General features: G+C 41.8%; 1 protein-coding gene across 5 annotated transcripts in view; it reads right to left on the bottom strand.

Moving 5' to 3' along the window:
- The window catches only part of LOC120947021 (mucin-5B-like), a 31,880-nt gene that overhangs the window by 1,897 nt on the left and 6,611 nt on the right, over window positions 1–23,372 (bottom strand). Inside the window, exons 3-10 of one of the 5 annotated variants that reach the window (XM_040361936.1) lie at window positions 21,705–21,722; window positions 16,953–16,970; window positions 13,934–13,951; window positions 12,024–12,062; window positions 11,272–11,307; window positions 5,557–5,577; window positions 1,084–1,113; window positions 226–261 (exon numbers count right to left, since the gene is read on the bottom strand). In XM_040361936.1, the coding sequence (XP_040217870.1) occupies window positions 226–261; window positions 1,084–1,113; window positions 5,557–5,577; window positions 11,272–11,307; window positions 12,024–12,062; window positions 13,934–13,951; window positions 16,953–16,970; window positions 21,705–21,722 (216 nt within the window). The remainder of the gene's footprint in view (window positions 1–225; window positions 262–1,083; window positions 1,114–5,556; window positions 5,578–11,271; window positions 11,308–12,023; window positions 12,063–13,933; window positions 13,952–16,952; window positions 16,971–21,704; window positions 21,723–23,372) is intronic. The other 4 variants (XM_040361939.1, XM_040361937.1, XM_040361940.1 and 1 more) reach the window with 4 other exon arrangements.

A 23,372-nucleotide genomic window follows, 5' to 3' on the forward strand; every position in this document is an offset into this window, starting at 1 on the left:
GTAATGTAAAGGGGTCCAGAGGTACGAGGCTGTGTAATGTAAAGGGGTCCAGAGGTGCAGGGCTTTATAATGTAAAGGGGTCCAGAAGTGCGGGGGCTTTGTAAAGTAAAGGGGTCCAGATTATTCTCTTAATTTGTTAGCAGGTGAATGTGGCCCTCCATGCATTCACATACATTGAATCTGGCCCTTAAGTGGAAAAAGGTTGCTGACCCCTGTTATACTTACTAGTGGTATTTCTAGCATATGCTGTTGTAGTTAAAGCTGTAGGTGGAAAAATATGTGTTAGTTATATACTGTATGTGAAGTTTTTTTATCAAATTCATGGTAGAACTATTAGTAATTTGTCAAATTAAGCTGGACTTGCTTTATAAATAAATTTAATTTCATTATGCATCCTTGTGCACAGGCAAAGAGCACAGGAAATTATCAACAAGGTGTCAAAGATTCTGAAGTGTACTGGTACATGGAAGAGGTAGATGACTTTTGCAGCCAATAGTCATCAAAATGTGTAGCCATTTGTGCAGTGGTATTTCTAGGTATGAGAAGAGCACACAACTCAGTTGGAGGTAGATTGGGTTTTAGTTGTACAGTGGAACCTCGGATTGCGAGTAATGCGGTTATCGAGCGCTTCGCAATACGAGCACTGTATTTAAAAAAATAGTGACTTGGTTTGCGAGTGTTGTCTCGCAAAATGAGCACAATTCAGGCCAACGTGGTGTGCAGTACCGCTTTTGGCCTGAGGTAGGAGGGTGGCGATCGCAGCCGATTGGCACCGTTCAGAAAGGCCCGAAGACAGCATGGCTGACCTCAGCAAATCTCGGGTAGGAAGTCTTTCCGAGATTTGCTGAGGTCAGCCGAAGTATCCTCTGGTCTTTTCGGCCGTTTCCGAGGCTCTCCAAATTTCCTGCCTAATTTAAACTGTACATATCATGAACTAAGCATAACTAAAGTGAATGGGAATTAAAACCAGGAATACAAAATATCAACATCATCCCCTGTCCGGTTGTGACCCCACCTGGCTCAGATTAATATTAAATCCAGAAAATTATATAATATAAAAAAAAATATGCATATTGTACCTACCTGGAGAAGATACTGTTGTTGAAGGAACTCCTGGTAAAGAAAAAGAAAATTGTGATTAGCTATAAAAAAAGTATTCAGCCACCAAAAAAATCACTCTGTCCTAAATTTGTATATTAAAGTGTGTAACCACTGCAATTTTTTTCTAGAAAGCTGGACTTTTCCCCTGTTATTTGGTAGAATCATTTATTATTTCACACAGACTGTTCTGTTCGATTAGTGGATGATCTTCTCCTAAGCAGCTAACCGGTATTAGAGCTTAATGGACTTAAATGCTATTCCAAAATGGCCACCACAATATACCTCTATGGGATAACTACTAAAAGTCAGACATACTGTACTGCCAGTTTTTACAGTTCATGAAATTGGAGGGAGAAATTTTATATATATAGAAATTGTATTTATTGAAATAGATTATTTGGTTGAAAAAAAGACAAAGGTCCATCCAGTTCAGCCTATGTATGTGTGACTGTGATCTTTATTCTCTAACAATTCTCTAACATTCGCTAACATGTTCTCTAACAATTCTGGCCCTGTACAGTATATTCTGCTTTCTAAGGAGGACATCTAAAAAAACACTCTCTCCTATTACCACTTCCTGGCGGAGGGAGTTCTATATTGTTACTGCTCTAACGGTAAAGAACCTTTTCTGCAGTATGAAGTAAAACCTCCATTCCTTTAACTTCAAATTGTGGCCATGTGTCCTCTGCAGGGACCTCAGAGTAAACAGTTTATTGCATTTACTAAAGTCACCTTGGATATATTTGTTAATCATTTCCCCTCTTAAATACCTCCTCTCCAGAGTGAGAGGTCCTCTATCCACCTTAACAATTTTGTTGCCCTTCGCAGAACTCTTTCTAATTCAACAATGTCATTCCTGAGGATTGGTTACCAAAACTGAACTGCATATTCAAAATGAGTCTGAACCAGTGTTTGTCAAGGGGAATAATTATAGATGTATCTCTGGAATGTATCGTATGTCCTTTTTAATGCAGGACAGAAAATTGCTAGCTGCAGCTTGACATTATATGCTATTGCTAAGTCTGCAACCTACAAGCACCCACAGATCTTTTTCCATCACAGGATCTCCCAGAAGAGCCCCTCCTAAAGTGTACTTTGCATGTTCATTTTGGTACTCAAGTGCCTAACCTTACATTTCTCAAGATCCTTATAAAGGATTAACAGGTTGGTCTGACAAGAACACCCTTAAATCCAAGCTGGTTGTCATTTATGATACCTTTCTCTGAGGCAAATTTCTGTATAGAGTCCCTTACCATTCCCTCAAATACTATTCATATAAGGCTGACTGGTCTGTAGTTTCCTGGTACTGTATATATCACAATCCTTTTTGTGTAAATTGGTACTACATTCGCTGTACACCAATCAGTTAGTCCCATTTCAGTTAGTAAGTAGCCTTAAAATTTTGAAATAGTGGATTGGCTATAATTGAGCAAGTTTCCATAAGACATCACAGGTGTAAGCCATCTTGACCTGGTGATTTGTACACATTACGTTTTTCTAGTGTCTATTGTACCTGGTGTTCAGTCAACCACAGAAGTACTCTCGATAAAACAACATTAAAATTACTGTAAAGACTATCAAAACCTTTTTTTCATCTGTAAAAAAAATAAAAAAATAAAATGATTTAAAGACTAAGTTCACCTTTTTCTTTTTAAATTCCAGCTCCCTATGTACCAATATATAATTAATGTACTTCTTTTGCAGAAATAAAAATCTTTCTATAATATTCTACACACCTCTGAGCCTCAATGTCCTGTTGAAAACTTCTCTATTAGTCATATCGAATTTAGTATTCAGAACAGAAGAACCAGTACAAGCAAAATCAATCAACATAATTCATACAATTGAATTAATAAATCTGAGAAATCTGTGCAAAACCATATAAATTGTTGCATGCAGAAACCAAATAATACATGCATTTGAGAACAAGTAAATTAGATCAAACGAAAAACATCTGAAAGTTAATTTACTGTATGTGTCAAATACATAAACAGATCTCCTGCTACCTCTTGATGGCTAATTCAGCTTTCCCCCACCAAACAATAAAGTGATATGTGCAATAATTTAACTATGCATTCAAACCAAATGGACCATAGGATTTTAATCCAAAGATCCACTTAGTTTCCAGCTGGGATACACCCCTGTTTACATTACTACCCCTCCATTGGGGCATACATCTATCAATACCTGTGAGTTTAATACCCAAAAGGTCTTTTTTATGACATTTGGCCTAATGTCTAGAAAGGGCATGATGATCCTTTTTAAACCTCTGTGTGGGATCCTTACTTACGACTTCATATGTATGTTGGGCCCCCAATATATTTTCCATTTTCTCTAAATAATGTTATCCAGCAGGACTACAATTCCCCCTTTATCTGAAGGGTGTACAACAAAGTTGTTTTGTTCACATAAATTCTTTATATCCTGTTGTATAATGCAGTCTGACCTATGTTTGATTAATTTGTATTTGTTCTAAATCCTTTAACACAAGGTCTTAAAAGACAGACAAATTAGAAGACCCTGGGGGTTAAACAATGAAGCAATAGTTAACCTTGAATGTACAATCCCTCTGCCATCTACTTTAGAGAGTTGTTTTGAATAGTTGTTTTGAATAGGATCTTTTAACCACTTGCTTACTGGGCACATATACCCCCCTCCTGCCCAGGTGAAATTTCAGCTTTCGGCACTGCATCGCTTTAACTAACAATTGCGCGGTCGTGCGACGTGGCTCCCAAACAAAATTGACGTCCTTTTTTCCCCACAAGTAGAGCTTTCTTTTGGTGGTATTTGATCGCCTGTGCGGTTTTTATTTTTTGCGCTATAAACAAAGAAGTGAGACAATTTTGAAAAAAATACAATATTTTTTACTTCTTGCTATAATAAATATCCCAATTTAAAAAAAAAAAAACATTTTTTTTTCTCAGTTTAGGCCGATACGTATTCTTCTACATATTTTTGGTAAAAAAAAAAAAAAAATCGCAATAAGCGACTGGTTTGCGCAAAAGTTATAGCGCTTACAAAATAGGGGACAGAATTATTATTTTTTAATTATTTTTTTTTACTAGAAATGGCGGCGATCTGCGATTTTTAATGGGACTGCGACGTTATGGCGGACACATCGGACACATTTTTGGCGCCATTCACATTTATACTGCGATCAGTGCTATAAATATGCACTAATTACAGTATAAATGTGACTGGCATTGAAGGGGTTAACACTAGGGGGTGAGGAAGGGGTTAAATGTATCCCTGCTTAGTGTTCTAACTGTAGGTGGAGGGGGGGGTGACTGGGGGGGGGGTGACCGATCTATGTCTCTATGTACAAGAGACACAGATCGGTCTCCTCTCCAGAGACAGCACCGCTGTCTCTGTGTAAAACGGCAATGAGAGATGATCTCATATGTTTACATATGAGATCCTCTCTCATTGGCCGCACAGATCGCCTCGCGAACGGCCACTCTGATTGGCCGTTCGCGGCGATCTGTAATTGGCTGTGTCCGAGGGACACGGCCAACACAGATTTTCCCCGCAGCGCGCTGTGGAGCGCGCGCGGGGAACGCCCAAAGGGGCGGCCGTCAATTGACGGCAGTTTGGAAATTGGGATCCGCACTGTAGCCGTCAATTGACGGCAGGCGGATCCCAAGTGGTTAATATTTAATTCCTTCACATACTTTTAGATATATATACATATATAAAGGTTTGAAACTGTATTTAAATATCTAGAGGGAGCATATTTAAGACCTTTGTCTAAAGTAATTAGTTTTTCCTTAAGGGCCGTATACACAGGCTGAACATTTGGCCCCTGTGAACAGCAGCTGGTCCAAAAGAAGCCGGCCGTTCAGGGGTCATGACTGAAAAAGGTCTACCGATTGGCAAACTTTATTCAAATTAAATACTCCTTGGGGACGATGACTCCTCCCCTTCTGCTTCTTCTCCTCATTTTCCTGTTAGTGTAAAGTGCATGGTTTTCTCTAAAAACTACCCTGTCCTTTTCTGATATTGGTTATTATTCTGGTAACCATGCCTATATTTGGGATAATTTGATTGTTTTTTTTTTTCATTTTTTTTTGTATATTGGCACAACATTATTATGTCTATCTTCCCTGTATGCACACAGTATTTTATGTAGTTCAATACAGTTCAATTTTATGAAGTATGGTAATTTATTCAGCACATCTGTCTAACATGTGAACCTAGTCACTAATGTTAAACTTCCAGGTGCAGGAGAAGCAATGTCCTTTACATCATGAACTTTTGACAATACATAATTAAACAACATAACAAAACAGCTTTCTATCCAAACAAGAGCCAGAGTACCTCCCGCCTTGAACGATCTCAGCATATTCCCCAAAAAATTTCAGTCATTAGAACAATATAAGAGATTTTAGTTAGGCTCTCTCTGCCTTGTATATAACATATTCAAATTCTCGAAATCATCTCTGATATTTTACATACCAGTCCTTGTATATGCAGAATCTTTGGGGATTGAAAGCAGAATGAAGTGGAAAAAAATAAGGAAAATTAAAAATAGATTAAACAAATAAATGTACGATTTTCACAAACTACAGCCATAGCTGGTGACATTCATGTCTGCTGAAACTTAGTGCAATACTTTTTACCTGTGGTTTGTTTTTTGTGTTAAAGTGTATCTACAGCCTAAATACATATTTTTATTTGGAAGAGTTAAATTTGAGGATCTAAAATTGAAGGAAACGTTAACATTTTGAGTTGATACCAGAACAGGAATAGATAATTTGCCAACAGGGCTGTTTGTTCCTATACTTTTACAATTTCCCTCCCATTCCCTGTTGTGTCTACAGGATAGAAATGAGAAAGAAATCTCCTTAATGGGACATATACAACAGGGGTTATAACCTCTCCTGCTCAATTACACTTGCTTCAAAACATGGTATTGGACATGCTTTTTTTTTAAAGCACTCTGAATGCCAATCAAAGCACCTGTCACTAAATAAAATGGTTAGCTTACAGTCCTGTTCACATTGTGTTTGCTTTGCTTCAAAAATGATACACCATGTTGTTTTAGTGATGCTTCAAAGCGTCTTCAAAGCCTCCTTAGAAGTCTATGACAAAGCTTGCTTGAAGCACCTGCTTTTAATAGTCTTTTATTCTGCTTTTGCTGTGCTTTGTTTAGGAGTTACACATAGAAACTGTGACCAAGCAAACCAAGTATATATCCTTAAAAGTGAGATTTATTAACAGTGAACATAGCAATAAGCAAACACAACAAACAGTGAACATAAACAACCCCAGCAAACAAGAACCAACCCCACTGACAAAATAGCTAAAGAACTAAACTACTGACTAAGTACAACTATATACAAGGTACTGACAAGGGTACAGGAGATGCAGGGATGCAAGGTATTGGTGGACCGACTGGGTACTAAGCAGAGAGCCAGAGCAAGGAAGAGGAGGACAGGAGAAAGACAGGAGGGTTCAGGCTAGAACAGGATCTCTGGCAACAAGCAAGCAAACAGAATAGAGACGCACCGGGAAAATGGAGCAGTAGCCTTAAATAGCCACCAAATGACTGTACGCAGGTGTTGCTGATTATTACAGCCTGCTGGCTTTAAAACCCAAAAATATCACCCCTGAAACAAAAGCCTGTTTTGTTTTTTAATAGGATGGTCTTGCAGAAAAAAAGGTTCTATGGGCAGGGTCGATGCTAGAAGTGACCAATGACCTCAAATCAGCCACAACATAAGATGAAAGACAAAAAAAGTCTCCAATAATAAGAAATACATTTAAAACTGAAAAGGGGTTTATTGCCCAAAGAGCTAGTAATCACAATTAAAGTACATTCTTTTTTAACCAACCATAATCTCTCCTTATGTAGTTTGACAGCTTTCCATTTGTTTTCTCTACAGCAGCTTCCAATTCACTGACATTAAATAGCATAAAGATACCATTAAATCATCTATATTTAGCATTTGGCACAGTGGCAGCGTTTGATGGGTACAGCTGCAGCATTTGATGGCACAGTCGCGGCATTTGATGGCACAGTGGCTACAATTGATGGCACAGTGGCAGCATTTTATGGCACAGTGGCTGCAATTGATGGCACAGTGGCAGTGTTTGATGACACAGTGGCAGTGTTTGATGGCACAGTGGCAGCGTTTGATGGGCACAGTCACAGAGTTTGATGGTACAGTGGCAGCATTGGATGGCACAGTGGCAGCATTGGATGGCACAGTGGCAGCGTTGGATGGCACAGTGGCAGCGTTGGATGGCACAGTGGCTGCATTTGATCGCACAGTGGCAGCATTTGATGGCACCGTGGCTGCAATTGATATTTTGGGGTTTTTCTATTTTTTTGGTTTGTTTGCTCCCCCCAATTTTTTTTCGCACCAGCCGCCACTGGAACTAGGGTCTAATAGACCCCAGATTTCTCAGTATAGAATACCTGTTACTGTCCATGCTATCACAAGGGATGTTTTTCATCCCTTGTGAAAGCAATAAAGTTTATTTAAATAAAATGAAAGAATCAGTGTTAAAAAATTATTTAAAATTAAATGAAAATTTTAAGTGCCCTATTCCCCCCGTACTCACGTGCAAATGTAAACGCATACGTATGTCCCACTTACATGTGTAACATGTTTTTCCCACCTTGGTTTTCAGAAATTATATAATGTTTGGGGGGGTTCTAATTATCTAGTAAGCTACAGTGCAGATTTTTACATGTATGTGAAAACTGTCAGAATTGGCTTGGGCAGCAAGTGGTTAAATGTTGACATTGTCACCCTGGCTGGAGTTCCCCTCTTGTGTCATTTAAAGAATCTGTACTGTATTTTAGGTGTTCTTATCTACCATAATCTACGTGTTTAGGTTTGTAAAAAGCAGAAAATCTAGCACATGTGGAAGGAGGGGTGTCTCCAGACTGATCAGACTGTGTAAATCAACAAACATGATTGACTCACGTCACTGATAACTCTTGGGTCTGAGTCCACCCTGTGCCGTTTGGGCATGGGGTGGCAAGTGAATCATAATTCTTGTATTACATGAGATAGGACATCACTGATAGTTCGTATTGCAGGATTTTGAGATACTGCAAGATGTTGGCCCAACCAGTCAATAGTGACTCATTCTATGATTAGCCCTGACTAGTGACATGCTAATTGAGTCAGGGCCTGGAAGACATTCCATTGTCCTTGTGTAAAGGTGTTAACCCAGGTCTGCTCCCAGAACTCTAATTATGCATGCTAAATACTGTTTATGTGTGATAACACTGTCTAAAGCCTAGTGATGCTCAGAGGTGTGAATAGGTGTCAAGCTGTATGCGGAGACGGAACGTCTGCCTAGGGAACTCAGTGTGTGATGGGGTTTTAAGTTTGTTATGCTGTTAATGAAGGGATGTGCAGTGATTAGACATGATAATTATAGGCCGTCGCCGACCTGTCTAGAATGGTTAGTAATTAGCCTCAGTGTGTGATTAGGGGGGTGGAGATCTCATTGTCCCTTTGAATACTGTCACATGGTTGTACTGTATATAAGACTGAGAAGAAACCATTAAAATTGTCTTCATTTGAAACCAGAGAACACGGAGCAAGTCTCGTTATTCTGGGAAATGGGAGGCCTGCTGGTTTGTCTGTGTGTCAGATGAGCTGTCGTAGTTGATGGAAGGTCGTAAACGGTGGTGACCGTTACAGTGGTGGCACAGCAGTGGGATAATTCCATCGCTTAAAGGACGGCTACAAGGACACGGGACGATGGAGACGCTGTATGAACGGCTGAAGCTCTCTTCCCTCAAGGACTTACTGGAGAGTCGGGGCAGATCGGCCAGCAACCGTAAGAGAAGGGACATTATCGCACAACTTGTCGAAATGGATAGAGCTGAGAGGCCCAGCATAACAGACAGGACACCCGATGAAGAGTTTTTTTACCGGGCTGTTAGACGTGGACTGGCACAGTATGGACCTAATCCTCCACCGGAGATCATAGACCGGGTTATAGCGGCTGTGGATGCCACTTGGCTAGAGCAAAGAGGTGCTGCAGCAGCAGAAGTCACAGCAGCACCAACTGAAGAGAGGGGAGAGGTACAGGTGCCAGTCACCATGGAAGTGGAGTTCCAGGGAGCCAGGGCAATTGGCCCCTCTCCCCAGCAACAAGCTGTGGTGGTAAAGCATTTACCCCCAGCTGAATCCCTGGCAGCAGGGCAGGATGCTACTGGCTGCGGCACACAACTGCAGCTTGAGCTGACATCGGGGATGGGACTGTGGTCTCCACTCAAAGCGACCCAGCAGAAGAGCTGGCAACAGAGCAGAGTGCCACAAGCCTCTGCTCTCACCTAGCAGGAGAGGGAGTTCCTGGGGCAGTGGATGGGACTGTGGTCTCCGCTGACACAACCCCAGAAAATGGTGCGTCACCGAGACAGGGTGATGTCGGCTTTGCTTTGCAAGCATCAGGGGATTTTCTACCACCAGTGGATGGGACTTCAGTCTCCACTGGTATACCCCAGGGATGGGGGCCAGTTGGCCCAGATCCCCAACAACATGATGGAGTGAGCCCAGTCACCCTGTCTTCTCTCCAGCGGCTGAAAGGACTCCAGGGAGAAGGGCCAGTCCCGGCCTCTCCCCAGCGGCAGGCAGGTTCTCTGAGAGAGACAGAAGTTGGCAGGGTGAGTAATGCTCTGTTTGGAGCAATTTATTTGGGGTACGGTATGGATACCAGCATTGGAGGACTGGATCTACTGACTGACTTCGGAGTCAACCCGTTCGGGGTCTCCTCCTGTGTCAGTCTCCCACCGAAAGGGGAGAGATGTAACGGAATGACCCGGGACACCCAGAGACTTTGTGAGGATGGGGGATACTCCTGTGTCAGCGTTACTGATAACTCTTGGGTCTGAGTCCACCCTGTGCCGTTTGGGCATGGGGTGGCAAGTGAATCATAATTCATGTATTACATGAGATAGGACATCACTGATAGTTCGTATTGCAGGATTTTGAGATACTGCAAGATGTTGGCCCAACCAGTCAATAGTGACTCATTCTATGATTAGCCCTGACTAGTGACATGCTAATTGAGTCAGGGCCTGGAAGACATTCCATTGTCCTTGTGTAAAGGTGTTAACCCAGGTCTCCTCCCAGAACTCTAATTATGCATGCTAAATACTGTTTATGTGTGATAACACTGTCTAAAGCATAGTGATGCTCAGAGGTGTGAATAGGTGTCAAGCTGTATGCGGAGACGGAACGTCTGCCTAGGGAACTCAGTGTGTGATGGGGTTTTAAGTTTGTTATGCTGTTAATGAAGGAATGTGCAGTGATTAGACATGATAATTATAGGCCGGCGCCGACCTGTCTAGAATGGTTAGTAATTAGCCTTAGTGTGTGATTAGGGGGGTGGAGATCTCATCGCCCCCTTGAATACTGTCACATGGTTGTACTGTATATAAGACTGAGAAGAAACCATTAAAATTGTCTTCATTTGAAACCAGAGAACACGGAGCAAGTCTCGTTATTCTGGGAAATGGGAGGCCTGCTGGTTTGTCTGTGTGTCAGATGAGCTGTCGTAGTTGATGGAAGGTCGTAAACGGTGGTGACCGTTACAACGGTGGTGACCGTTACAGATGTCATGACACCACTTCCAGTTTACGGAAGACTTAAAGGTGCCAAACCCCAGATCACTCCATAAAGAGTACCTGTAACTGCCTATTACTGTCACAAGGGATGTTTACATTCCTTCTGACAGCAATAAAAGTGATCAGAATTTTTTTTTTTTTAAAGTGTAAACCAAAAAATGTTTACTAAAATAAATGAAAACATTTTTTAAGCGCCCCATCCCTCCGTGATCACGCGCAGAACAGAATGCATACTTAAGTCGTGACCGCAAATGTAAACAGTGTTCGAACCACACATGTCAGGTATGCAATTTTAAAGCATAATATGGGTGGGGCTGTGTAATATGCAGGGGGGCAGGCTATGTAATGTAAAGGGGTCCAGAGGTACGGGGCTGTGTAATGTAAAGGGGTCCAGAGGTGCGGGGCTTTATAATGTAAAGGGGGTCCAGAAGTGCGGGGGCTTTGTAAAGTAAAGGGGTCCAGATTATTCTCTTAATTTATTAGCAGGTGAATGTGGCCCTCCATACATTCACATACATTGAATCTGTCCCTTAAGTGGAAAAAGGTTGCTGACCCCTGTTATACACGATACTTACCAGTGGTATTTCCAGCATTTACTGTTGTAGTTAAAGCTGTAGGTGGAAAAAATATGTGTTAGTTATATATGTGAAGTTTTTTTTTTATCAAATTCATGGTAGAACTATGAGTAATTAGTCAAATTAAGCTGGACTTGCTTTATAATGTTTAAATAAATAAATTTAATTTCATAATGCATCCTTGTGCACAGGCAGAGAGCACAGGAAATTATCAACAATGTGTCAAAGATTCTGAAGTATACTGGTACATGGAAGAGGTAGATAACTTCTGCAGCCAATAGTCATCCAAAGTTAGGTATGAGAAGAGCACACAACTCATTTGGAGGTAGATTGGGTTCAGGCCAAAGCGGTGTGCAGTACCGCTTTTGGCCTGGGGTAGGAGGACGCCGAAGCCGAAAACAGAGATGAACATCACCGGTCGCAGCCGATTGGCGCCGTTCAGAAATGCACGGAAAGGCCCGAAGACAGCATGGCTGACCTCGGCAAATCTCGGGTAGGAAGTCTTTCCGAGATTTGTTGAGGTCAACCGAAGTATCCTCGGGTCTTTTCGGCCATTTCCGAGGCTCTCCGAGTTTCCTGCCTAATTTAAACTGTACATATCATGAACTAAGCATAACTAAAGTGAATGGGAATTAAAACCAGGAATATAAAATATCAACATCATCCCCTGTCCGGTTGTGACCCCACCTGGCTCAGATTAATATTAAATCCAGAAAATTATATAATATGAAATATATGCATATTGTACCTACCTGGAGGAGATACTGTTGTTGAAGGGATACTGTTTTTAGCTTTAAAAAAAGTAAAAAAGTATTCAGCCACCAAACAAATCACTCTATCCTAAATTTGTATATTAAAGTGTGTAACCACCGCTATTTTTTTCTAGAAAGCTGGACTTTTCCCCTGTTATGTGGTAGAATCATTTATTATTTCACACAGACTGTTCTTTTCCATTAGAGGATGATCTTCTCCTAAGCAGCTAACCGGTATTAGAGCTTAATGGACTTAAATGCTATTCCAAAATGGCCACCACAATATACCTCTATGGGATAACATACTGCCAGTTTTTACAGTTTATGACATTGAAGGGAGAAATTTTATATATATAACAATTTTATTTATTGAAATAGTTTATTAGGTTGTATTTTTTTTTTTACAATATTATTATGTTGCATCAGGGTCCCCTTTACATCAATGCCCCCCTTACATCAGTGTCTCTATTGCTTCAGAGTCCCACATTACTTTAGAGTCCCCCCTTACATTAGTGTCCCCTTACATCAGTTTCTCTTATTATTTAAGAATCCCCCCTAACATCAGATTTCTTGCTATCATCAGGATCTCCTTTTACAACAGAGTCTCACCTTACAGTGTCCCCCCTCCCCTTATAGCAATGATCCACCTTACATTAGTATCCCTCTTTACAACCGTGTTCTTCCTTACATCAGTGCCCCCCCTTACATTAATGCCCCATCTTACATCAGTGTCCCCCTTGCATCAGTGTCCCTCCTTACATGAATGCCCCATCTTAAATCAGTGTCCCCTTTAATTCTATGCCCCCTTTACGTTAGTGTTCCCACTTACTTCAGAGCCCCTCTTACATCAGTTCCTTCCTTTATCGATGTCCCTTCTTACATCAATTCAATTTTTTTTATTATATAACTGACAAAAGATTGGAAATTGTAAAAAAAATATATATTTTCTACTGTCTGTTATGAAAAATCCAATACAATCTACATACATTTAAGCCAAAATGTATTCTTTTTTTTTTTATTCAGCATCTAGAAGTATTTCTTACCATATGCAGAGTTAGATTAACTGTTTTTTTTTTTGTTTTTTGTTTTTTATACTTATCCTTATGTTATGTTGGGTATTATGAGTGCTATTTTTATTTGTTGTTTATTTTTGGCGATATTAGGTAGAGGAGAGTCAGGACGCCCACTAACACACAGCTCCTTTCTCTATCTGCAATGTAGAGAGCGTCCTGACTCTCCTGTAGTCCAAGGGAGGGGGCGAGCACGACACTCCACACCAGGCAGAAAGCCTCGCATTACTGTGTGGAGTTACAGACAGAAGAACAGGAAGTGAGGATTTCTCAGAAGAAATAAGGACATTTAAAAGTAAAATGGAAGGATGAGGTAAGTGAAGGAGGACTGCACTAAGGTAAAGGAAGCTGTTTAGTAAAAAAAAAATTGTACCTTTACAACCCCTTTAAGTGCCTTTTAATATGCTGCCTACTTTTGTGTGTAACCATTTCACCTCTTTCATAATAGGGCATATACTGTTTCTAACTACTGTAGATTGTAAAAGCCTAGTACACACTATTGATTTAATATTTTTTTTCATTCACCCAGCTGGCCGAATGAAAAAAAAATGGAAGAGCTTGGGAGGAGCTGCTATACTAACTATCTCCCCTGCTGAGCTATTGTGTTCTGACAGAGGGACCGTACCCCCGCCAGAACACACCATTCAGCGCATCCAGTCATTGGCTGAGAGAGCTAATTGGATGCCGATCGGCAGACTTTTTTTGGTCATGCCTGTTCAGCCGGCTTCTGTCAGACTCGCTGTAGTATTGCACGCGGCTGATGCCGCCCGATATTCAGCCCATGTGTCCGGCCCTTAACTTACAGGATGTTAGAGGAGTCTATGAAAATAATTAACTTACCAGCCATAGTTGTGGATGCTGTATATAAAGGGAAACATATTTATATCCATTACAGGTGTTTACATGCTGGAGCAACGTATAATCAGGCCAATATAACATACAAATTTAGATTGATAACTTGACTTAATTGAGCAATTTGAACTTTTTTTTTTAAATTAAGCTAAATTGTATATATAATTTAGTTATTTTTCTGCATACTGTTGAGCAGGAATCTTAAACGTGTATGCAAAGCAAATTTTATTTTAGTATTGGGTAAAGTATAAAATGGTTAGGACCCGTCAGGCATTTTGTCTGCAACCCATCGAGGAGATTTTTTTTCTCTTCCTATCAATTCACTGTTCCAGAGACACAGCAGTAAGTAAGCGGATAAGTAAACATGAGTTGTAGATGCTGCAGGTACGTTTCTTACTGTGCAGTTTTAAAGTTTAAAAAGTTCTCGGTGACCACTCGGAGATACTCGGTAGACACTCGGTAACTAAGGCCCGGATTCACGTAGAAGCGGGCGTAACATATTCTATTTACGTTACGCCTCCGCAACTTTGACAGGCAAGTGCCATATTCTCAAACCAAAGTTGCGGCGGCATAGCGTAAATAGGCCGGCGTAAGCCCGCCTAATTTAAATGTGGAAGATGTGAATGTGTGTTATGTAAATTTAATGTGACCCCACGTAAATGACGCTTTTCACGAACGGCGCATGCGCCGTCCGTGAAAGTATCCCAGTGTGCATGCTCCAAATTAACCCGCAAGAAGCCCATGCTTTCGACGTGAACGTAAGTGACGCACAGCCCTATTCGCGAACGACTTACGCAAACAACGTAAAACGTGAAAAATGTCACGCTGTTCTGACGTCCATACTTAACATTGGTACGCCTCATCTACGCCGCATATAGCAGGGGTAACTTTACGCCGGGAAAAGCCTAACGTAAACGGCGTATCTGTACTGCGTCGGCTGGGCGTGCGTTTGTGAATTGGCGTATCTAGCTCATTTACATATTTCTAGGCGTAAATCAGCGTACGCGCCCCTAGCGGCCAGCGTAAATATGCAGTTAAGATACGACGATGTAAGAGACTTACGCTGGTTGTATCTTAGTGAAATTTTGGCGTATCTGATTCTTTGAATCAGACGCCAAGATACGACGGCTCGGACTCAGAGTTACGACGGCGTATCTGGAGATACGCCGGCGTAACTCGTACGAGAATCCAGGCCTAAGTGTCCCCCCGCACCACTGGCCACATGCTGGTACTGCACACCCCAGAGGCTTGAACCCTGCTGGTCTTGCAAGACAACTCTTGCAAATCGAGTCAGAATAAAAAAAAATTGCTTGTATTGCGAAACGCTCATAAACCGCGTTACTCGCAATTCGAGGTATTAGCGTATGCAGATCTGGAAGTCAGGAAAAGACATATTACTTTAATCAAAGATGGAAAGCACTGATCTAAATGAACTAAGACTGTGCAGTAGGTTACATACTACTTACATATTCAAATGTATCCATTAATTAGAAACTTGACATTAGTTACATTAAAGCGGAACTTCAGTAAATTTCTCATCTTTTCATCTACTAAATCCTCTGCCCTTGTTGTTTTAACTTTGTATAGTAAAACATTTTTAGACCTAGTCTCACCTGTGAGATAAGGAATATCCAATGTAAAAATCACAATACAGAGTACCAATCCATGGACTCTTTGTTGGCTGGTGACTTTATCAGCATAGCAGGAAAGGAAGGCAACAGCTTTCATCTATGGGATTACTGGACAAGGTATCAGTTATACCCCATGTTGTGTCGCTCCTCACTATGGCATTTTGGTCATTGGTGTCTTTGGATGCTCTTCCTAAAGCAAACACATGTCTGCTGCCTGCTGTTGTGTGTAACCATTTCACCTATTTTATATTAGGCCATATATTGTTTCTAATTAGATCATAACTTACAGTATATTATTCAGAGCCCCTCTTACATCAGTTCCTTCCTTTATCGATGTCCCTTCTTACATCAATTCAATTTTTTTTATTATATAACTGACAAAAGATTGGAAATTGTAAAAAAAATATATATTTTCTACTGTCTGTTATGAAAAATCCAATACAATCTACATACATTTAAGCCAAAATGTATTCTTTTTTTTTATTCAGCATCTAGAAGTATTTCTTACCATATGCAGAGTTAGATTAACTGTTTTTTTTTTTTTTTTTTTGTTTTTTATACTTATCCTTATGTTATGTTGGGTATTATGAGTGCTATTTTTATTTGTTGTTTATTTCTGGCGATATTAGGTAGAGGAGAGTCAGGACGCCCACTAACACACAGCTCCTTTCTCTATCTGCAATGTAGAGAGCGTCCTGACTCTCCTGTAGTCCAAGGGAGGGGGCGAGCACGACACTCCACACCAGGCAGAAAGCCTCGCATTACTGTGTGGAGTTACAGACAGAAGAACAGGAAGTGAGGATTTCTCAGAAGAAATAAGGACATTTAAAAGCAAAATGGAAGGATGAGGTAAGTGAAGGAGGACTGCACTAAGGTAAAGGAAGCTGTTTAGTAAAAAAAAAAAATTGTACCTTTACAACCCCTTTAAGTGCCTTTTAATATGCTGCCTACTTTTGTGTGTAACCATTTCACCTCTTTCACAATAGGGCATATACTGTTTCTAACTACTGTAGATTGTAAAAGCCTAGTACACACTATTGATTTAATATTTTTTTTCATTCACCCAGCTGGCCGAATGAAAAAGAAAATGGAAGAGCTTGGGAGGAGCTGCTATACTAACTATCTCCCCTGCTGAGCTATTGTGTTCTGACAGAGGGACCGTACCCCCGCCAGAACACACCATTCAGCGCATCCAGTCATTGGCTGAGAGAGCTAATTGGATGCCGATCGGCAGACTTTTTTTGGTCATGCCTGTTCAGCCGGCTTCTGTCAGACTCGCTGTAGTACACGCGGCTGATGCCGCCCGATATTCAGCCCATGTGTCCGGCCCTTAACTTACAGGATGTTAGAGGAGTCTATGAAAATAATTAACTTACCAGCCATAGTTGTGGATGCTGTATATAAAGGGAAACATATTTATATCCATTACAGGTGTTTACATGCTGGAGCAACGTATAATCAGGCCAATATGACATACAAATTATAGATTGATAACTTGACTTGATTGAGCAATTTGAACCTTTTTTTTTTTAAATTAAGCTAAATTTTATATATAATTTAGTTATTTTTCTGCATACTGTTGAGCAGGAATCTTAAACGTGTATGCAAAGCAAATTTTATTTTAGTATTGGGTAAAGTATAAAATGGTTAGGACCCGTCAGGCATTTTGTCTGCAACCCATCGAGGAGATTTTTTTTCTCTTCCTATCAATTCACTGTTCCAGAGACACAGCAGTAAGTAAGCGGATAAGTAAACATGAGTTGTAGATGCTGCAGGTACGTTTCTTACTGTGCAGTTTTAAAGTTTAAAAAGTGCTCGGTGACCACTCGGAGATACTCGGTAGACACTCGGTAACTAAGGCCCGGATTCACGTAGAAGCGTGTATCTTTGTGCGGGCGTAACATATTCTATTTACGTTACGCCTCCGCAACTTTGACAGGCAAGTGCCATATTCTCAAACCAAAGTTGCGGCGGCATAGCGTAAATAGGCCGGCGTAAGCCCGCCTAATTTAAATGTGGAAGATGTGGGTGTGTGTTATGTAAATTTAATGTGACCCCACGTAAATGACGCTTTTCACGAACGGTGCATGCGCCGTCCGTGAAAGTATCCCAGTGTGCATGCTCCAAATTAACCCGCAAGAAGTCCATGCCTTCGACGTGAACGTAAGTGACGCACAGCCCTATTCGCGAACGACTTACGCAAACAACGTAAAACGTGAAAAATGTCACGCTGTTCTGACGTCCATACTTAACATTGGTACGCCTCATCTACGCCTCATATAGCAGGGGTAACTTTACGCCGGGAAAATCCTATCGTAAACGGCGTATCTGTACTGCGTCGGCTGGGCGTAAGTTCGTGAATTGGCGTATCTAGCTGATTTACATATTTCTAGGCGTAAATCAGCATACACGCCCCTAGCGGCCAGCGTAAATATGCAGTTAAGATACGACGACGTAAGAGACTTACGCTGGTTGTATCTTAGTGAAATTTTGGCGTATCTGATTCTTTGAATCAGACGCCAAGATACGACGGCTCAGACTCAGAGTTACGACGGCGTATCTGGAGATACGCCGGCGTAACTCGTACGAGAATCCAGGCCTAAGTGTCCCCCCGCACCACTGGCCACATGCTGGTACTGCACACCCCAGAGGCTTGAACCCTGCTGGTCTTGCAAGACAACTCTTGCAAATCGAGTCAGAATAAAAAAAAATTGCTTGTATTGCGAAACGCTCATAAACCGCGTTACTCGCAATTCGAGGTATTAGCGTATGCAGATCTGGAAGTCAGGAAAAGACATATTACTTTAATCAAAGATGGAAAGCACTGATCTAAATGAACTAAGACTGTGCAGTAGGTTACATACTACTTACATATTCAAATGTATCCATTAATTAGAAACTTGACATTAGTTACATTAAAGCGGAACTTCAGTAAATTTCTCATCTTTTCATCTACTAAATCCTCTGCCCTTGTTGTTTTAACTTTGTATAGTAAAACATTTTTAGACCTAGTCTCACCTGTGAGATAAGGAATATCCAATGTAAAAATCACAATACAGAGTACCAAAGCCATGGACTCTTTGTTGGCTGGTGACTTTATCAGCATAGCAGGAAAGGAAGGCAACAGCTTTCATCTATGGGATTACTGGACAAGGTATCAGTTATACCCAGGGGCGGACTGACAGCTCATGGGGCCCCCGGGCAAAAGGAGATCATGGGGCCCCCTGTGTCTCTGCCCATGTGTCCCTGCCCACGTTCAAGCTGCATCCACACAAATCCTACCTACATATTGCACTGCCCATATTGCATGCATTCAAAGAATTTCTGGATGCTATGTTCCAAATAAATGTTTATTATAGGAATTAAAGAAAAATAAAATGTACATTAAAGTGCAACAATGGTACATTTTCGAAATTAAGGTTTTCATAAATTAGCACAATATTCCCGCATAGCTTTCCAATCGGCTCTTCATTGGTTAGATTGATAGCAGCGCAGCCATTGGCTCTCACTGCTGTCAATCAGATTAATGTTGTTGCACGCCAGGGGGTGGGGCTGAGTCATACACTTATCGGGTATGGCCGCCAAGTGTATCACACAGGAGTGCGCCTGCAAGGTAACCCACTCGGGAGAGAGCTTCCCAGAGGGGGTTAGCTCTTGCGGGGAGGAACCGTGAGAGCCTCCGTGGGACCCCAGAAGATGACGATCGGGGCCACTTTGTGCAAAACAAACTGCACAGTGGAGGTAAGTATAACATGTTTGTTATTAAAAAAAAAAAAAAACTGAACCCATACAACCCCTTTAACTATGAATTATGGCCCTAGAATTGCTCTCACTCTGATGTTCTGGTGGATACTATACATGTATCCATTATTGTTTACATACATATGCTCATCCTACATAACCCTTTTTATATAGAGTGTGTGAAGGGATTATGGGTGTGTTTTACATTTTTTTTAAATAATTGTATTTACTTTAAATCATTTTCACTGACCACCAATGTAAGGAACATTCTTCCCACTGATCACCAATGTAAGGAACATTCTTCCCACTGATCACCAATGTAAGGAACATTCTTCCCACTGATCACCAATGTAAGGGACATTCTTCCCACTGATCACCAATGTAAGGGAAATTCTTCTCACTGATCACCAATGTAAGGAGCATTCTTCTCACTGATCACCAATGTAAGGGACATTCTTCCCACTGATCACCAATGTAAAGAACATTCTTCCCACTGATCACCAATGTAAGGAACATTCTTCCCACTCATCACCAATGTAAGGAACATTCTTCTCACTGATCACCAATGTAAGGGACATTCTTCTCACTGATCACCAATGTAAGGGACATTCTTCTCACTGATCACCAATGTAAGGAGCATTCTTCTCACTGATCACCAATGTAAGGAGCATTCTTCTCACTGATCACCAATGTAAGGAACATTCTTCCCACTGATCACCAATGTAAGGAACATTCTTCCCACTGATCACCAATGTAAGGAACATTCTTCTCACTGATCACCAATGTAAGGGACATTCTTCTCACTGATCACCAATGTAAGGAATATATATAGGGAATAACACTCACTTAGGCTGGATTCACACCTACAGTATGCATTTTTAGTGCTTTTTGCATTATGCAGATTTGCACTACAGAACGTGTTCCATAGGAAACCATGTTAAATGGACTGTTGTGCAAATCTACAAAATGCAAAAAGCACAAAAAATGCCATAGATGTGAATCAGGCCTTAGTCCAGGTTCACACTGACAGCGGGAATGAAATTGTGTGAGACAGTTCAGCTAAACTCGCACGATTTCATACCCGCATGTCAGTGTGAATTTGGCGGGTGATTTCAGAGACGTCTGTGCGGATTCCATACACAGATGTCTATGGAAATTGCACCAAGAAGTCGCCAAAGGTTATACAGAAACTACTTTTGGGAATCGGTGCTGCGCCAGAAATGGGGCATCGCACCGATTCGGGTAGTGCTATTACCATGCGATTTGACATGTCAAATCGCATGGTATATTGCTTCAATGTAAATCAGGTCTAAGTGCTATTCCCTATATATAACACTGATATCTATACACTGAGTGGCATTCAGTGTACCAGATATCAGTGTGCAGGGGCGGACTGACCATTCGGTCAGTTGGGCACTGCCTGAGGGCCCCGTGGTGGGAGGGCCCGGGCCGGCTCAGTCCGAAACCTGGAGGTGCCCGGAGCAGTGGCAGCTTATCATACACAATAAAAAAAAAAAAACGAGTCTGTACCCCCGAGAAAGCAGTGTCTTGAACCATTAAATCCTGCTAGCTAGGATGATGTGGCTGTTGTATGAGAGGCTCAGGAGGGATGAGCTGGCCAGGATGGATGGCTCATCATGTGCACTAGTGAATAGCACCTGACCTGCTACCTGGTAAATAAGCACAGACACAGCACAGGGAAAGAAGGTAAAGTAACAATCAGCATGGCTCTTATAACACAGATGAGACACAGACAGTGCTTTCATTATGACACTGACCTGCTTCTGCACAGGCAGGTCTGTGTGGATGCCATGCCTGTGGCTGTGCAATTCACTCTGCCTCCGAATCCAGCAGCTCCTTCACAGACAGTCCTCCGCGGCAGTGACTTACGGCCCCGCCCCCTCAGCTGAATTCCACAGGGGGGAGAGGTGGCCGGAGCGCCTGTCACTGTAAATCCCCGCACGGCTCCATCCATCTCCAGCTCACACCTCACAAGCCTCTCATACAACAGCGCAGCCACATCAACCTAGCTAGAGGGATCCAAGGCACTGCTTTCTCTGGGGGTTTTTCATTGTGTAGAAGCTGACGCTGCTGCAGGCACCTTCATGGGCGGACTGAGCCAGCCCGGGCCCCCCCCACCACGGGCCCTCGGGCAGTGCCCGACGGACCGAATGGTCAGTCCGCCCCTGGTTATACCCCATGTTGTGTCGCTCCTCACTATGGCATCTTGGTCATTGGTGTCTTTGTTGCTCTTCCTAAAGCAAACACATGTCTGCTGCCTGCTGTTGTGTGTAACCATTTCACCTATTTTATATTAGGCCATATATTGTTTCTAATTAGATCATAACTTACAGTATATTAGGAGTCTATGAAAATAACTAACTTACCAAACATAGTTGTAGGTGCTGTATAAAAAGGTAAATAAATGCATAGCCATTACAGTACATGTACAATCAAGCCAATGTAACATATAAATCAAAGGGGTTGTAAAGGAAAACTTTTTTTTCCCTAAATAGCTTCCTTTACCTTAGTGCAGTCCTCCTTCACTTACCTCATCCTTCCATTTTGCTTTTAAATGTCCTTATTTCTTCTGAGAAATCCTCACTTCCTGTTCTTCTGTCTGTAACTCAACACCGTAATGCAAGGCTTTCTCCCTGGTGTGGAGAAACCCTTTTGAGGGGGCGAGCAGGAGTGTCAGGACGCCCACTAACACACAGCTCCTTTCTCGATCTGCAAAGTAGAGAGTGTCCTGACCTGCCTGCTCGCCCCCTCCCCCCTCAAGAGGTCTTCTCCACACCAGGGAGAAAGCCTCACATTACTGTGTGTAGTTACAGACAGAAGAACAGGAAGTGAGGATTTCTCAGAAGAAATAAGGACATTTAAAAGCAAAATCGAAGGATGAGGTAAGTGAAGGAGGACTGCACTAAGGTAAAGGAAGCTATTTAAGGAAAAAAAAAACTTCCTTTACAACCCCTTTAAAGAGACATATAGATAACTTGATTAAACATTTTGAAACCTTTTTAATTCTCTCTAATTTAACTCAGTAGTTATATATTATTTAGTTTTGTTATGTTTTTTGTTTCTGAATGCTGGTGAACAGATGTATGCAGGGGCGGACTGACCATTGAGTCACTCGGGCACTGCCCGAGGGCCCCATGCCACTAGGGGGCCCCATCAGGGTTGCCAGGCTCAGTAAAACCAGGGACAGTATGTAAAAATCTGTGTTTTTTTTACATCTGTCCCTGATATGTCCGAAACCGACATGCTTTTGATGTGAAAATCCAGAAATTTTAGCTGCCCCGCCTCTGCACTGCCTCCTGGAGTGGTGGCCATCTGTAAGCCTGGGGGCCCCATAATCTTCTATTGCCCGCGGGCCCCATGAGTTGTCAGTCTGCCCCTAAATGTATGTAAGCCCAATTTTTTTATAGTATTGGATAGAGTATATAATAGATAGGATCACTGTCAGGGTTTTTTGTCTGCAACAGATCAAGAAGATTTCCCTTCACTTCCTATCCCAGACAGACAGTGTGAAGTAAGCGGAGATCTCTCCAAAGTGACGGTATATGCCCTCTTAGATAATTCATGCCAAAACAGTTTTACCTATTGGAAGTTTTCTTTTTTGTTTTCAAAAAGTTTTATTACATGTTTATGTAACAACATGAAGACTGAGAGTCGGTTCCCACTAGGGCGACACGACTTCCAGCACGACTTTCAGAGGCGACACAACTTGAACATGAACCACAGGGCGATCTGGGGCGATTTACAACACTTGAAGTCGTCTCCAGGACAGGTGACTTTCCAGTGGCCAATCAAACAACAATCAGCTCTGGGAGAGGGAGGGGGAGGGAGGGGGGCAGGAGAGGTTTGCCTGAGAAATGTATGTTATCTTCCTGGAAAGTCGCTTCAGTTAAGACAGTGATCAGACTTGGATCAGACTTGGAGGCGACTTCCATTGAAATCAATGGGTACAAATCGCCTACAAGTCGGATTGAAGTAGTACAGGAACTTCTTTTGAAGTCGGAGCGACTCGAGTCGTGTGTATTAACACCGCTCCC

Source organism: Rana temporaria, chromosome 8 (genome assembly GCF_905171775.1).
Source record: "Rana temporaria chromosome 8, aRanTem1.1, whole genome shotgun sequence".
Classification (NCBI taxonomy): Eukaryota; Metazoa; Chordata; class Amphibia; order Anura; family Ranidae; genus Rana; species Rana temporaria.